Below are 16,850 nucleotides of genomic sequence, written 5' to 3'. Positions count from 1 at the left end.
TGGATATAACAAGCGCGTTCAACTATGTCTCACGCTCTAGGTTGTAGGACATTTTAGTAAATATGGGTGTCGACGCGGTTCTGGTTTCCTTTCTGAGGCTCCACCACCACGATCTTTCTGCCTCAGTGAGGTATGGTAATGCTGGTGAATGTTCAGAACAGTTCAGTATTAAGCAAGGGGTACGCCAAGGATGCGTCCTCGCCCCAATCTCATTCCTCCTTTATACAAATGATCTGGAGAAAACATTAGTTACGGTTGTGGCGGATGTGCTGCAGGTGGAGAATAAGGCTGTGCCAGCGCTCCTTTATGCGGATGACGCAGTCCTTATGGCAAGGACTGCGATTGGTCGAAAAAAACTAATTTCCTGCTATGTTAACTTTATGAAGGATTTGGGGTTGGAGCCAAACTATAAGAAGACTTTTGTCCTGATTTGTGGCCCCAAAAACACTAAGTCCTGGAGCCTTAATATAGAGGGTAAAAAGCTGGCAAGGGTTAGCTCCTTCCTGTATTTAGGTCTGGAAATCAATGAAGATTGTACATGGCATACTTGCATAAAAAATTGAATAACAAGATTTACACGCGTAGTTGGTATCACTTATTTACTTGCAATGTCCATAGGTAAAAAGCCCATAGCCCCTATTTTAGAGATTCATAAGCATAAATGTATTCCGATTTTAACATATGGTATGGGGATCTGGGGATGTAGGGATGTACACGCTATGCAACTGGAGGAGAAATGATTTTGCCGTAGAGTTTTAGGAGTGCCCCCTTCGCCGCATTTTCCCCTCCATTTGGAGTTGGATCTCGAGTATGTCCAAGATACTATAAATGTGGCACCTTTAGCTATCTGGTGTTCCATCTGGACAAATGAAGAAGATGATTTTAATAGGGCAATTATTAGAGACTGTCTAAACTGTTCCCGAGGCCTTTGTATCTCCTGTCCCCAATACATTAAAAACTGTTTTACGGAACTTGGTTATCCCTCTATGTTTGAGCACCCAGATCAAATTGTTAAAGGGGATCGACAGCGGGTTTTGGTGAGCTTCCGACAACACAAATATCTGTCCAGGGAATTGTCTGAAGTAGCCAAACCCACGGTCAGGTATTATTGCCTTATACAAGTTCCTCCCTACATTGCCCCGTATCTTATATATGTAAATAATGTGCATGAAAGGAATCTGTTATCTAGATTCAGGCTGGCATCTTTTTGTTGGTTGATATGCTTCCCCCAGGGTCAGTATTCTTCATAATCTATTATGGTCTGCTCTTGTGATGAACATTCGACTCAAACCATTTACATTTTGTATTTTTTTGTCAATTTTATCTTCCATTTACCAGGAAATGTTTTAATACCTCTCTTGCGCAGACACAAATTCTTTAAGTGCAAAGCGGCTTTGTACTTTTTGCAGCAACTTAATGATCTCGATGTATGTTTTGCTGTTGGCAGCTTTTTGAAGTGCATGTTAGCAAAGAGAAGGAGTATACTGTTTTCATTCTTAATGTATTTTATAATTTTCTGTATGGAATGCATTGGTATTGCTGCTAAAATGTTTACCTGATTTGCTAACTCCTTTATAGGCCCGATTTTATCATTCGTGTATTTTTTGATAATAATTACTGCTATTGATGGCTGCAGTTGTTTCGCTTTGTTGCACTATTTAATATTTTCTGCTATATACGAACCCAAGCGTTGTCCACTGCCACTTTAGTTTCGAGAAAATGTACTGTATTTGTGAGCTGTTGTATTCTTTTTAAACGGAAAATGAGTTTATTTGCTGTGATTGATTTTATATGATGTTTATATATATATGTGTATCTTTTATATCATGTCTTTGGAAGGACGAATAAAGAAAGAATTGATTGACTGGTTCAATTAAGTGTTAAACCGAACATATTTCACCTGCACAACATTAGTTAGGATGGGCCGTAGTGGTCCAGGGGACTGTAGGAGCGGGTGTAGGTACGTTCTTGCACACAATCTGGGAGTGTCCCTCAATACGGCTTTACTGGGAGGCATTCAATTGAGCGGTGGGTGAGGTGTGAGGGTTTGCCTTACCACTGTCCCCTAAGATCTTCCTTCCTAACATCTGGGACGCCACTTATTGTAATCGCATTGACCAACTGTGGGCAGCTACTAGGTTTGCACTTGCGAAACATAACATTTCTCGTAAATGGAGCGTCCAAGACTCATCAACAATTGTGGAATGGGAGCGGGATGTCAACTGGTGTATGCTGGCAGAACGAGTGGTCTACACAAACAGGGGTTGCCCCAAGAAATGGGATAAGATATGGCGAAATGGAATGCGTACCGCGGCAATTCCCCATCTGTACAAGGAAGTGGACCGGCTGGATTACAAGTCTGATGCTTTGGTGGGGGGGGGAGGCAAGGGAGATGGGATGGGATTGTTTGGGATAATCAATATGGAATGCAATCTCCTGTTTCTGATATGTTGTGATGCACGTGGTTGTATTGTAATGTTAACACTATGTTCAATAAAAAGATTCCAACAAAACAAAATGTTATATTTTCAGGCTTGTGTGTATGCTTCAGGGGCCTCCAAGATCTAGGTCTTGCATTCATCTGACACCTTTTTCCCTGGTATTCCTCAGGTGTGCTATGTTCTTCTTCGGATTGTTTTCTGCAGATGCCTAGCATAAAGAAGGTCAGGAAGAGTGTAAGATATTTTGTCTGTCCAGTAGCAAATGTTAGGAGTTTATTGCCTTTGGAAATGAGAAGCTTGTATAATTTTGGGTGTTTAGAAAATAGCTTAAGTCTTGTCTTTTTATAGTACAAGGGCTAAATGTTTGGTTGTCCGTCTCCTGTCGGAGTCAAGATGCCGTTTGGCAATGACTGGGTACATAAATAGTGTAAATAAAATAAAGAAACACTTATTCTAGAGTGTATAAAGTGGTTCATCAGAAAGCTCTGAAGAATCTATTCTGTTAAGTTTCTGTGTTCATCTTCTACCTGACCATAAACACTCAGAGGTGTAGTACTTTAATCATAAATAGTTGTGAGCATGTGAACATCCGTTCTGTTTGAAAACTGTAATGAGTTTAATGCTACGGATGGCACTGCTCTGTCCCCTTGGAAGTTTCTTACATGCAAGCTCTTTAGGGTACTCTTTTAGGTTAGAGCAGAGTGTGCCACATGCTGTAATAGCCACTTTGAGCAATTCTTTAAATAATTGCACTCTTGGGCAGAATCTGTTGACATATAGATGGTGACCTTGTGAAGGACAATTGAAGAATTCCAGTTAGTGGGTACCCCGAAACGGAGCGATACACATAGCCAGTGGCAATTTCATACAACAGATACAATTTAATACCGCAATGTGCTCTCTTGCTGGATATGTCTTGTCTGAAAGCGAAACAACCTTTGAACAGAATGTGCCCACAGCTATATTTTGACCTGTAATATAGATCTCTGAGAAACAGTCTACTAAAGGATCAAGGACTGGTTGAATATTGACGAAACGGTCAAAATTAGGTTGAACTCATGGCAACACTCTAGCATTGTTCCCAAAATGCAGCACCGGCTGCAAAAGCAAATACTGATCTATGCTTCTGGTTGCTGGAAAAATAGCAGTTGCCTTCAAGGGATTAGTAGACTAATATAAAGACAATGATGACATCCTTGGTAATCCCATTACAACCGTGAAACCCCAGAGGTCTAGCGTGGGTCTGTTGTCCATCTAATCCCGTTCTGCATACAAATTTATCTGCTCAACAATATTGTCCAAAACATATCAAGAAAAGTTTCAAGAAACAAATTGGCAAAAGGTTCTCAGTATTAACTTTGCATCCTGCAACACAACTACAGCCACCACTAAAACAGGCTGCACCATGTTAGGGGCAACTCAGAGCTCAGCACTTCCAGTCAGAAGCCTTCCAGCCCCTCGCTGCAATCCTTTCTCGCACTGCACAATAGGCTTTTCAATGTCCTCTAAATAAAGCACTTAATCTGTGCATCATATGATTCCTCTTGTCCAGGAAATTCCCAGCCAAAATCTTGCATTTGGTCCTCTTTTTCATATGCAGTCAGTCTCTGAGACATGTTTAGTGGCAGATTGAAAATGCAAACCAACTGCTGGACGGTCAGTCATAATACTTACTAAAAAGTGTCACAAACAACACAACTGCAATAGACCACTCTGTGTCAAATTAAAACAACTATGGCAGTATCTAACAGTAGGAGTTATGACTAATGAAATATAGTTCTGGCAAGAAACGTTCAATACAAGCCACACATTACAAACCATACAATGAACTTTCTACTACAAAAAGCATACCTAGTACCTCTTGCGTGCCATGGACAGCTAGACTGCGGACAGCTGCACCAACTCTGCACAGACCGCAAACACCAAAGATAGCACACTGGAAAAGAAAACAAATGCACACAAGGCAACTACAGGAAAGTAAAATCTGCTTTTATGGTTACCCCCACTTTTTGCTGGTGTCAGTATGTTTTCCTTGGCTAATCTGACTGGGATCCTGCTAATCAGGACCCCAGTACCTGTGCTTCCTCCCTAAATTGACCATGGTAAGTACTGTTGTACATACATAATTTGCTACTGGTGTACCTTTTTAAGTTCCTAGTATATGGTACTAAGGTACCCAGGGCATAGGTACACTAGGGGTCTCCCATGGGCTGCAGCATGTATTGTGCCACCTATGAGAGACAACACAAACTGTGACTACAGGCCTGCCGTTGCAGACCTGTGTGAGTTGGTGCTAGCACCCCTCACAACAGATATACATTTTCTTATATCTGAGATCATTGCACTTAAAGCCTATAAGTCACCCCTATGGCAGGCCTTTCCATCCTGAAGGCAGGGTGCTAGATTAGAAGTGTGAGGGTGCTCCTGCATGAACTAGACGCTTCACTCATCCCGTGCCTCCCTGCCGTTTAGAGGATTGGTTCCTCTACTGGTCTCCAACCAATTCTTTGACCACCGACTGATCAGCCCCGCAGCCGGCTCCATTCTGGTTTCCTAGGACCGTCTCCAATCATATTACTGCCACTTGCCTGGCACCTGGATTAATCACGGGAATCTACGGTCCCCTCCCTAGCAGCCTTCCGTCCTCCCACGCTGATTCCTCTATCAATTAGTGGATTCAAGCTTACCTGACACCTCGTCTCCTCTGGCCTCAACATACCTTCAGATTGATCTCTTTTGCCTGGACATTTGACTATGCTAAGTTCAGCACTCCTTTGAAATTTGTGACCATTGTCCTGATGATGACCTGAAATCAATCAGGTTGAAACGCCGTCGACTACCAAGCAAAGAACTTTGGCTCTATTGTGGTCAATTCATTTATCCCAATTCTAAATACCAACATTGTATATATTTAACTTTGTTTTTTGACCACGTTGTTCACGTTTCATACTTCTCGCGCCGTTCACGCTGTTATTCTTCACCCCTGTGTCATGGCGCTGTTCACTATCACTAGCACGCCCTCGGCTCACTTGTGTGATATGGTCACTGAATATTGAATTGTAGAGTAGTGCTGATATAACTACTTACAAATGATATTATTTCACCTTACCCTCTTCATTGTGGTCTCCCTTCTTCCTTTTCCCCTACCCTATGTGATTTCTATCACTGTTTAAATTGCCTTGTTCTAATGTTTTCCAGCTGAGACATTGTTTTGTTACAAACCTTTGCCCGGTCTCACCTGGGTTAACGGGTCTACTCCTGTTTTTGCTTCTTTCCCTGCATGAACAGGGCACCCCTACAATCCCTGGAGTTGATTCTCCAGGCTTTGTAAGTGTGCTCAGTCATTCTAATACATATAGTGGACATCAGTCCTTATGAGATGTCTAACTATTTTGTGGCTGCACCAAACCTGATCATTTTTGTTACCAACCATGTTGGAATCCTACCCCAACACCGATTCCAGTGTTGGAAGTACGATTCCATGTACTGGGGAGGGGGGGTGCTACCTAGGGTACCCTACTGCACTCTCGGTTACAGCCTTTCAGGGTTTGACAGCAAGCTAGTGCTGTGGCCGAAAACAGCCACAATTCTGCCCTCCTGCTGCTGAGCCAAGCTCAAGCAGGGGAAGTTAGAATAATAGGTTTCCTGTCCCAGCGAGGTGTGAGCACCTCCCAGACAGGACTTAGTGTTTTGGACTGGGATGGGGGCACTTGCCAGCACCACCAGACGGCTTTGAAAGGCACATTTGGTGCCCTCCTTGCATACTGCAGTTCGACCAAGTTCTGGGAGCCCTTGGCTCCCTCTCTGGCCCAAAACTGGACAAAGGACATGGGAGTATCCTCCCCTCTGTCCAACCCCTCCTCTGGGAGGGACCCCTGAATCCTTCTAACCCTTTCCCTTGGGTACTTAAGAGCTTACCTGTGGGTGGCTCTTCATATTCGATGTGGGACTAGATTCAACCTTTCAACCATGTCACTCTTCAACTGTCTGGACACTTGGACTTCGCCTAGAACCGATACTGCATCAAGGAGTACTCCTGCTGCTCCTGGACTTGCTGCACTGCAAGTAGTCTTTGACGTCTTTGTCTGTGCTTCTTCTAGGATCATCACCAAACCTGTGGGCATCAAGACATCCCGAAGTAATTACCCTTGGAGTGATGAAGTCACTCCCCTGCATCTACAAACACTGCAAAAAGATGACTGGTCTGCAGCTCCTAACGTCCCATGGACATCGAAAGGCTCAAAAACACAGGTAGTGGTTCTTCAACTCCCTCAAGGCCTGACCTACAATTTTGTGGGCAGTTACCCTTGGCGGAACCCCTGGTACCGAACCCCTGTGCACCGTGTCCACTTCCCCTTGGCAAGGCTTGATGGTGAGCTGCTCGAGGGTCCTTTGCGACTCCTGCGCCTTTAGTCTGTGCGTCCTCTTGAGCGTTTTCTTCTGCTATAGTGGGCTCCCCTGCTTGCTCGGGGACAGCTCTGACTTCCCTGCGTGTGGTGAGTCCTTTGGACCTTGCTGTTCTCAACATTGCTCCTTAATCGCTTTCAACATATGTTGCAGCTGTTAAGCCTTGTTGGTGCTCCCACTGGAAACTGACCTCCTGGTTCTCGACTTCCGACGTCTGACAGCTCGTGCATGGCTCCTGGCCTTCCTCAGCGTCTCCTAGGCCTCACAGCTGCAGCGACAAGTTCATCGTTCTCACTTCTGAACCGTCTGTCATCGGTGGGCATTGCTCTTCGTGCCTTCTGGTCACCTCGGATTTGGACAGACAGTGTCCTCTCTGCTTACAGGTTCTTCACTTCAAGAATCCACCCTTGGATTCTACCGAACTCTTGCACAACCTTCTCCAGCGGCATCTTTTCTAAAGTCCCCCATTGTGGTTAAAGGTGGTTTCCGGCGTCATTTCGCACCCTTGAATCCGGCTTCCTGGTGTAGGTATCCTTGTTCCTGGGGTATCCACCAGTTTGGGTGACTCTACAACCGTCTATCTTCCACTGGGTTTCTTCAGGGTCCACTTGGAAGGATCTTCTTCAAAATTGCAACCAAGACTTCCCCTTTGATTTTGGACACGTGGCTGTATTTCTACTCTGCACACTGCCTCAGTGGAGCTCCTAAGTACTGGTTCCTTGTATCCCCAGCTCATCTGAGTCTCCTGGTCAAAGTCCTGAATTAGGTCGCAGTTCGTGTGCCCCTTTTTTAGTATATGGTTTTGTCTCCCCCTGGAGACCACTGTATTTTGTGCTTACCTACCTATTTGCAATTGAAGTGTTATTGTTTAATTGTGTTGATTGTATTGCTTTGCCCTCCCAAATAATAGAAAATACTGCACTCCCATACGGAGGCACACACACATCGAAGCAATAAAAACACTAGGAAAGGGATTTCACGAGTTGGGAGGGGCTGCTGCAGGGACATGTGATGATAATAAAAACCGAGAAAGGAATCATTGTGAACCTCCGTGTTTGCGAGCTGCCCAGGAAGAAGGGGCCCAGTGCCCTGAAGCGCGTCAGTGAAAAAGATAAAACAAATGGGAGAATTAAGGCGAGTTGCGTCATACACACGGATGGCAGGGGTGATGTTGAGTGCCCTGTTAAATGCATCGGGCATTTTGTTGGTTTGTTTATGCACGGCTGTTCCCTGCCATGGATGGGGCACCATCTCGAACAAGGAGAGGCTGGGAGAGGAACTTTTCATCGCCGTCAGCACATCGCCCCAGATACGAACAAAACAGCTCATCAATGAGGATCCCCATCCTGCTCAAGGAATTTAATGTGCTTTTCATAACAAACATTCACTGAACTGACTCAAAGGAAATAATTGCTTGCAATATGGTGACTACATGCCCCAATAGGCATTGCAGCAGCACTAGTTGGGAGGGGCTGCTGCAGGGACATGTGATGATGATAAAAACCGAGAAAGGAATCATTGCGAGCCTCAGTGTTGGTTGCGAGCTGCCCAGAAAGAAGGGGCCGCAGTGCCCTGAAACGCGTCGGCGAAAAAGAAAAACCATGTGTGTGTGTGTGTGTATACTAAAAAAACATAGGTTTCAGGAACGTTGTAGTTAGTTGGACATTTCACTCCATAAAAATTCAGACGTTATAGTTAGTTCTGCTAACTATAACTTGCGCCCCCGCAATGCACTGCTGATGACGTCCAATATTACATCATTCATGACATGACATGGTCCGTGACATCACTGATGACATCTCAAATGACATCACTGATGACATCACGGATGACGTCATCCAGCGACTGTGTTTCTGTAAATTTTAATTTTGTTTTCTATATATGCCAAGCTGTATTGAGGAATGAGTGGGTGTATAAGTGTCTGTATGGAGGATTTAGTAGGTACGTGACTGACTGTATAAGTGAGGGATTAAATGTGTCTTACTGAATGCATGGGTTAGTGACTAAACTGTGTGAAAGTCTGTATCAGTCTGTGTTGTTGTGTAAGCTGCTGCATGGGTTGGTGAGTAGCTGCATGAGTGTCTATATGGGTTATTGATTGCGTGCCTGAGTATTTGTATGGCTGCCTGAGTGTGTGGGTGGGTGGGAGGTGTGTGACTCTGTGCATAGATGTGTAAGTGGTTGATTCACTGGGTGTATGGGTTCAAGAGTGCATGTGGATACAGCTGTATGGGTGGGTGAGTGTGTGTATGGGTGTGTTGGTGAGTGAATGGATGTCTCAGTGGTACATATGCAAGTAACTACATATGTAAAAGGCAGTATATGTGAGTGATGGTGTATATAAATAACTATGTGAGAGTCAGTAATTGACTGTATGGATGAGTGTGTATTTGTATCAGTGATTCTATAAGAGTAATTACGTGTTAGTATCTGTATGAATAAGTGAGGTTGTGTCTGTATAACTGCATAGGTGAGTAAATGGAGTATGATTGATTCTTTGCATGACTAAGTGTGTGAGTAACTCTGCATATGTGGCAGTGTGTGAGTGTCTGCATGGGTGTATGAGTGCATATGATAGTGTTGTACTGATGAGGGACTGCATGCATGAGTGACTGTATGGATGGATGAATGAGTGGGTGTGTGTAGACCTAGGAATCAGTCAGTGCGTATTTAGTAACTGGTATTGATGTGTCTATTTTTTCGAAAATGGTAGTCTGCATTTTAGAGTGGGTGTATTAAAGGTTATGTTCAGGTGTGAGGAGGTGCATCAGATTTTCACGTGGATGATGTCATCAGTGATGTCGTTTGAGATGTCATCAGTTATGTCACTGACCATGTCATGAATGATGTATTATGTGACGTCATCAGCAGTGCATTTCGGGGGTGCGAGTTATAGTTAGCTGAACTAACTAGAACGCCGGAATTTCTATGGTTTTGTACGAGTGAAATGTCCAACTAACTATAACGTTCCTGAAACCTATGGTTTTTTCAGTGAATTTCTATACTTTTTCAAATGCTAATTTCTAACTATAACGTGCCTGAAACCCATGGGTTTTTCCAGTGAATTTCAAAGGTTTTTTAAATGAAAATGTGTAAGTCTAATGTACCTCAAGCCTATGTTTTATTTATTTTCTAATATATAGATTAAAAAAAATTGTGAATAATTTTTAGTAAGGAAAACTATATTAATTTTTATTTATTTTTTAAATATGATATATTACTTGCGCACACTAAACGATGGCTGCGTGCATTCCGGTAGCCATTTTGAAAAGTCGCTCTGGGGTCGCGACTTCGGCGTAATTTGTAAAGTATGAATTATCTTTAAATTAATTATAAATAAAATTTATTAATAAAAGTATTTTTAAAGTATTATTTTCAATATGATTTCGACTAAAAATTATTCGATTATTATTGATTTCGGAGGTTAGGAGGGATGGCCATTTTGCTCAATCTGTTTTGCAAAATTGTTTGGTCTAGTCAGATAGACACCCTCCTCCGTGTGAGGTACGGCTTGAGGATTCTATTCAAAAGGTGAGGAATCAACAGGCAGAAGTATCCATCAGAAGAGCAAGTTACTTACCTTCGGTAAAGCTTTTTCTGGTGGATACAGTATCTGCCTGTGGATTCCTCACTGTCCCACCCGCCTCCCCGTTGTCCACCTGTTTCTACCAAAAAGATGCTTTTACTGTTTGGCATGAATGTTTTTAATATGTCTTAATCATGCTTATGTTTTAATAGTGAGAAATGCTTGATCGGTTGCTATTTCTTTATGCCTTTATTGGTTATGCATTTGTGTGTATATGTGTGTGTGTGTATATATATATATATATATATATATATATATATATATATATATATATATAGTATACTATACTATGTATACATGTGAAAATGTGTCAGTCCACCTGTTTACCTTGGTGTCTTGGAAAAAATGGGTGGAACTGATGTCTGCACGCCGACAAGGTCCTCTTATGGCTCCTATTACGTCATACGGTGTCGCGAGCAGAGCCGTGCTATTATGACATAGTCGTCGACGTGGGAGAGCTAGGAAAGAATTTCCAAGGAATGCTGGTGCAGGGGATATTCACCTAAGTGTTCGGGCTAGGCCTTTGGGAGCAACTGTTTGTTACCACTCCAGAAACCAAAACCAGTGATCCTGGGCAGAGGCCCTGCAGATGGCACACGAGGTGGGGAGCCCAGTCATGTGCACCGGCGGGGCAGCGAAGTGACGAGCACTACTACCCACAGAAAAGGTAACGAGGGCACTGAATAACACAGGATCTTCTCTTTGTATCTGGCAGGAACAACAAGGTTAAAATGCCGTAGTTCCAAAATGTAGAATTAGTGCTACAACGGTCTTCAAGAGGACCTGCGATGGATGCCGCTTCTGCCTTCCGTACACTGGAGGCACACATGGGTCACGCGGTACGGTCATACTGCGGTGGAATGCACACTTGTTGACCTCTCCTGGCACTGCTTCACACTTCGGGGACAACGCTTTCCATTAGCTGTGTTTTCTGATGGCGTGTCGCGCCGGCCCCGTCCAACAGCAGAACCCCTTTAGATCCAAACAGACTCTTCCAATCTCTCACCGGAAGTGAAACCAGGCCACACGGACACTTTCACAATACAACAGCCGGGAATGCACTTTTTGGTTTAAAAAAAAAAGAAAAAAACACACATTCCTGCCTCCTAATTGATTACAAAAATGACTCACTGAAGAACAGGGGCCAGCTTCGATCGGTAAACAGCCGTTACAACCAATTTTTTACTACGCGATACCATTACAATGCATGCATTACCACGCATGCGTTGTACATCGCAAAGTCATTACTACGCATTTTTTTTAGAACACATGGTCTTTTACCACGCATGCCTTTACAATGAATTTTGTTGTAAAGGTATGTATAGTAAATGACCATGAGTTCTAAAAAAAAAAATGTAGACGATCCACGTCGTTGTAAGGAAACATAGGCTGTTCCGTTTCCTCACGACGTGCACCGCACCTCAGACGACATGAAACAGGAACCATGAGGAGACGGGAACCACGAGGAGTGGGAGGTAAGGGAGATTGGGCATGGGGTGGTGGTTACTTTTGTTGGGTTTAGGGTAGTGCAGTGGTGTTTGTATAGTGTAGGGGGTCGTGCTGCGGGTAGTGTTTTAGGGTTTAGGGTAGTGCAGTGGTGTTTGGGAAGTGTAGGGGGTCGTGTTTTAGGGTTTAGGGTAGTGCAGTGGTGTTGGTGTAGTGTAGGGGGCTGTGCTGGGGGTAGTGTTTTAGGGTTTAGGGTAGTGCAGTGGTGTTTGGGTAGTGTAGGGGTTGTGTGGGGGGGTGGTGTTTCAGGGTTTAGGGCAATGCAGTAATGTTTGGGTAGTGTAGGGGTCGTGCTGAGGGTAGATTTAGGGTTTGGGATAGTGCAGTGGTTTTGGGGTAGTGCTGGGGGTAGACGTAGGGTTTAGGGCAGTGCAGTGGTGTTCGGGCAGTGTAGGGGGTCATGGTGGGGGTGGTGTTTCAGGGTTTAGGGCAATGCAGTGGTGTCTGGGCAGTGTAGGGGGTCGTGCTGGGGGTGGTGTTTTAGGGTTTACAGCAGTGCAGTGGTGTTCGGACAGTGTAGAGGGTCGTGTGGGGGCTGGTGTTTCACGGTTTAGGGCAGTGCAGTGGTGTTCGGGTAGTGTAGGGGGTCGCGCTGGGGGTGGTGTTTGAGTGTTTAGTGCAGTGTTGTGGGGGGTCGTGCTGGGGGTGGTGTTTCAGGGTTTAGGGCAGTGTAGTGGTGTTCGGGCAGTGCAGGGGGTCATGCTGGGGTGGTGTTTCAGGGTTTAGGGCAGTGCAGTGGTGTTCGGGCAGTGTGGGGGGTCGCGCTGGGGTGGTGTTTCAGGGTTCAGTGCAGTGTCATTCGGGTAGTGTAGGGGGTCGTGCTGGGGGTGGTGTTTTAGGGTTTAGGGCAGTGGTGTTCGGGCAGTGTAGGGGTCGTGCTGGGGGTGGTGTTTCAGGGTTGTGGGCAGAGTAGTGATGTTTGGGCAGTGTAGGGGGTCGTGCTGGAGGTAATGTTTCAGGGGTTAGGGCAGTGCAGTTGTGTTCGGGCAGTGTAGGGAATTGTGCTGGGGTAGTGTTTCAGGGTATAGGTCAGTGCAGTGGTGTTTGTGTAGTGAACAGCGCATGCGCTGCATCGCTAGGCGAGACCTAAAAAGCATTGCACCAAGATGGCTGCCAACACTTCCTGGATTGAAGTGTTGGCAGCCAATCAGAGCCATGCTCGTACTTGTGTAGTTAGGTCCCGCCCAGATATATAAAGATTTTTTTTCCTTTAATATCTCAAACTACTGAACGGATGTACACCATTTAAAACAAAATTCGCTTTATGAACCAAGCACTGCCAATTTGCCCAATTTGGTGTAATTCCGTTCTGCAGTTTCAGCTGTAACCGTGCCTAAAGTTTCCTATGGGAAATTGATTTTTTGACCTCTTATTTTTTGAATTTCTCAGGAACTACTGAACGGATTTACACCATTTAAAAAAAAAAAAAAGGTAACTTTCTGAACCAAGGGCTACCTTTTTGGCAAATTTGGTGTAATTCCGTTCAGCAGTTCGGGCTGTAGTCGTGTGTAAAGTTTTCCATGGGAAATAACATGGAGAAAACGTGTTTTGGGACCCCTCTTTTTTCTCGGCCCCCGCTTGGCGAATCACCTCGGAATCTTCAGGATAGAATCTTACCGGAGCGTGACCAACGTTTTGAACATTTCGCAAAGTTTCGTCAACCGGCGCCAAAGTTATTGGGGAAAGAAAAAATGCTTTTTGAATAGAAATAAGGTCCTAACTATAACTACCTAGGGGGGGTGGGGTGTGTGTGTGTGTGTGTGTCTGTCTGTCTGTCTGTCTCTCCAAGCAATAAGAACACACTTGTAAATAGGCAAATGCAACTGTTCAATGCATGGAATAAAATACAAGCAGATAATATTGGACATCCACTGCAAGAAATCAAAGATATATAAACACTAAATACATCGGATGGTTATAACCACTGGATTCTTGAATGAGCACACAGACACATTCACACATCACAATCAATAACCAAAAATAACACATCAGATGATATAACCACTGGAGACCTGAATGTGCACACAGACAAACTCACATATCACAATGTCAATAATCAAAAGAAAACACCTCACTGATAGCTCTTTCTCTGCATTCTTACCAACTCGGCTAGAGGAGCCCTTGACAGCCAGGCAGAAGCTTCGCTTGGGACCAAGTTCCCTGTGGCACACGTCTGTTCCAAAGAGAGCTTCTGTCTGGGTGCCAAGATTTCCGCCTTTAATACGCTTTACTCAACCTGAGGAGAAGGTTCTAGAAACCTTGCCCCCTTTCTTCTGTAACGAAAATCCGAGCTGACAGTACTGGTCTGTGTCAAGGTCAAGGCAAAGCTGGCCAGACCCCTGTATTATGACTCCGAGACAGAGCTTTACATTCCACACATTTCTCTTGCAACAACAATCTCTGCTATTAAAGATACCAAGCACGAGTTCCACACATAATTTCAGTGAAGCTTCTGAAAGTCTCCAAAAGTACAGAAAACAGCCTTGAACGTGAAAAACCTAAACAACTTGAGTAATTTGGGGGCCTACCTGTGTGCGCAAAGCTCAAGCTAGACCGAGTTAGAATTCAACATGGCATGAGGGCATGTCAAAGCCAATAGTAAGAACTTAATAATACTTCCCAATGTAGAACACAATGCACATTTGTGCCCCACTGCCTATAGCACTACACACTTCATCTCCCAATGTACAACATAATGCACATATGAGCACCACTACATATAACACTGCACTATAAGACCGGGAAGTATATTCCATACATTTCTCTCTCTTGCTTTCAAATGCACATCCCACATGTTCTGTTCCTGGCAGGGCTGTTCTGCTCTGTGAAAGCACTCCCCCCTCTGCAGCTACAAGGAGACACAAACAATAGTCAAGGAGAAAGACACTTGCAGGAAACATGATGTTGTACATTAAAGAAAACTCCTAAAATCAATTAAAACAATGGTAGTGAAAGGCCATCACATGGTCTAAATACATTGGAGTGGCTCTGGCACTACACTTGATATCTCCAGGTTGGAGATATACCAACGTGTATGTGAGTGTTGTGTAATGAATACACATATTTTTGTACAGACTTTCGTTTAACCTACACTACATGATTAGAACTGGTGAAACAAGCTGCTTAACATTCCTTCAAGATAAGCCTAAAGGCTGCTCTCCACAGCTACCTCTTTGAGATCTTTCTATGGTTATCAAAGACCATTAAAATCACCATAAACGTTGCCTGGATTAGTGCAAGTTGCTTCACTTAAACAAGTGTGCATCATATACTAAGCCAGCTTCCTACAGCACTTCATTATAGGTCTTGCAAAATCCCAACATGAATATGAAACGCAAAATATAAGCTAAAACTTTTGAAAGTATTGCAATAGTAAATAAAACAATCAAGTAGGGCAATGATACTCATTTGAAGTAAACATTTCAAAAACGTTTCCTTACTAAACTCGTGCAACTCCACTAACTGCAGATCTACCAATGCCGAAACCTCAAGCAGTATTCCCCACCAAGGAAATCAAAAACTTGCACTAAAAAAGGAAAACAAATATTAATTTCACAAATGCATATGTTGAGAAGAAATCAAATATTTAACGTTATAAAGCACAACAGTCATTTACCTAATTTACAAATTAATAGAAATAGCAAAGCAAATTAAAACAAGACATTACCAATGTAAAAACACACATGAATAGCACAGTGAGTAGAAACCATTAAAATGCAATACTTTGTTTATCATCCCACAGCCATATGTTAGAAGGCAAACTCAAAATGGCATCCACTTCTACTTTCTGTGCAGTAACAAAGAAATATTGAAAAAGCCACTTGGGAAACAATGTGCACAAAACATCACAACACAAAAGCAACCATTCACCCTACAGCAGTGCCCAGAACAAAAGAAATTAATTGTGAAGTTACCACCACAAATCACTGAAAGAGAAACAGAGATACTAACACTCCACAAGGTAACACTTTAAAAGATGATGGGAATGGTAGAATATGTGCTGCTTTGCAGAACCAAACTGACCAGGAGCAGTACAGAGCTTTGGACCAGCTTTCAGCTTCATGGGAACAGTAAAAGTGTGACATGAGATATAGTATCGTAGGCTACAGAGGGGTCGAAAAGGATCAATGCAGAAACCTAGCTTGATCAGTTATCATTCTAATTTGGTTGAGTATAGAAAATATTGTGACCTCAGACCTGTGCATTGGCTGCAACCTGCCGAGACATGTCCATAAATTGTGTTGGTAAAGGAGGAAAGCTGCCAATCACTACTATCTGATCTGCTCTTGTGAACCGAAGCAGTAATGTGATGGACCTATAGTTGCTAAAAATAAGGTTCACTGATTGCTTCTTCAAGTGAACCAATTCAACTATAAACTGTAATTAATCCCTTTAAATAAATTGTGTGGTGTACATAAGCGGAGACAAAAGTAGTATTGTGTGCAAGCACTAGAGAAACTTTTTAAAAAACAATGTAAAAAAGTTAATTTCTATGTAGGTTTGTATGTATGATTAGTGATCAACAGATTTCCAGACGTTAGGAACAGATTAGGAAAAAACAAACAAATGCTATTTGATCAACTTGTGCTTCTCTCTTGCAGGTTCTGTGGCCTTATCTCCTGGAATTTATTATCCCTGTCCAGTTCACCGATGCTCTGACCCCGGTGTGTAAGAGTTTAATACAGCTGGCAGCTAAGAAACAAGAGGCTGGAGTTGAAACTCTACTCCTAAACTATGAAACAAACGGTTTGTATTCTTTCAAACAGTAAAATGAAACTTACTTGAATGGTCTATTTCAAATAAGGTGATATTGCAGTCACATAGTTAGGAAAAAGTTTCCATTGTATTTAGTTGATAGAATGAACTTAACTTGAACTGCCCAACAACACCATGTAACTTCATTTACATGT

General features: G+C 43.4%; 1 protein-coding gene across 2 annotated transcripts in view; it reads left to right on the top strand.

Moving 5' to 3' along the window:
- The window catches only part of MROH1 (maestro heat like repeat family member 1), a 2,508,022-nt gene that overhangs the window by 907,226 nt on the left and 1,583,946 nt on the right, over window positions 1–16,850 (top strand). For both annotated transcript variants that reach the window (XM_085604508.1, XM_085604507.1), the window contains exon 15: window positions 16,542–16,686. In XM_085604508.1, the coding sequence (XP_085460634.1) occupies window positions 16,542–16,686 (145 nt within the window). The remainder of the gene's footprint in view (window positions 1–16,541; window positions 16,687–16,850) is intronic.

The sequence above is a fragment of the Triturus cristatus genome, chromosome 5_1 (assembly GCF_964204655.1).
Source record: "Triturus cristatus chromosome 5_1, aTriCri1.1, whole genome shotgun sequence".
Classification (NCBI taxonomy): domain Eukaryota; kingdom Metazoa; phylum Chordata; class Amphibia; order Caudata; family Salamandridae; genus Triturus; species Triturus cristatus.
The sequence above is the reverse complement of the archived record's forward strand: the minus strand, read 5'-3'. Positions and strand labels throughout refer to the sequence as shown.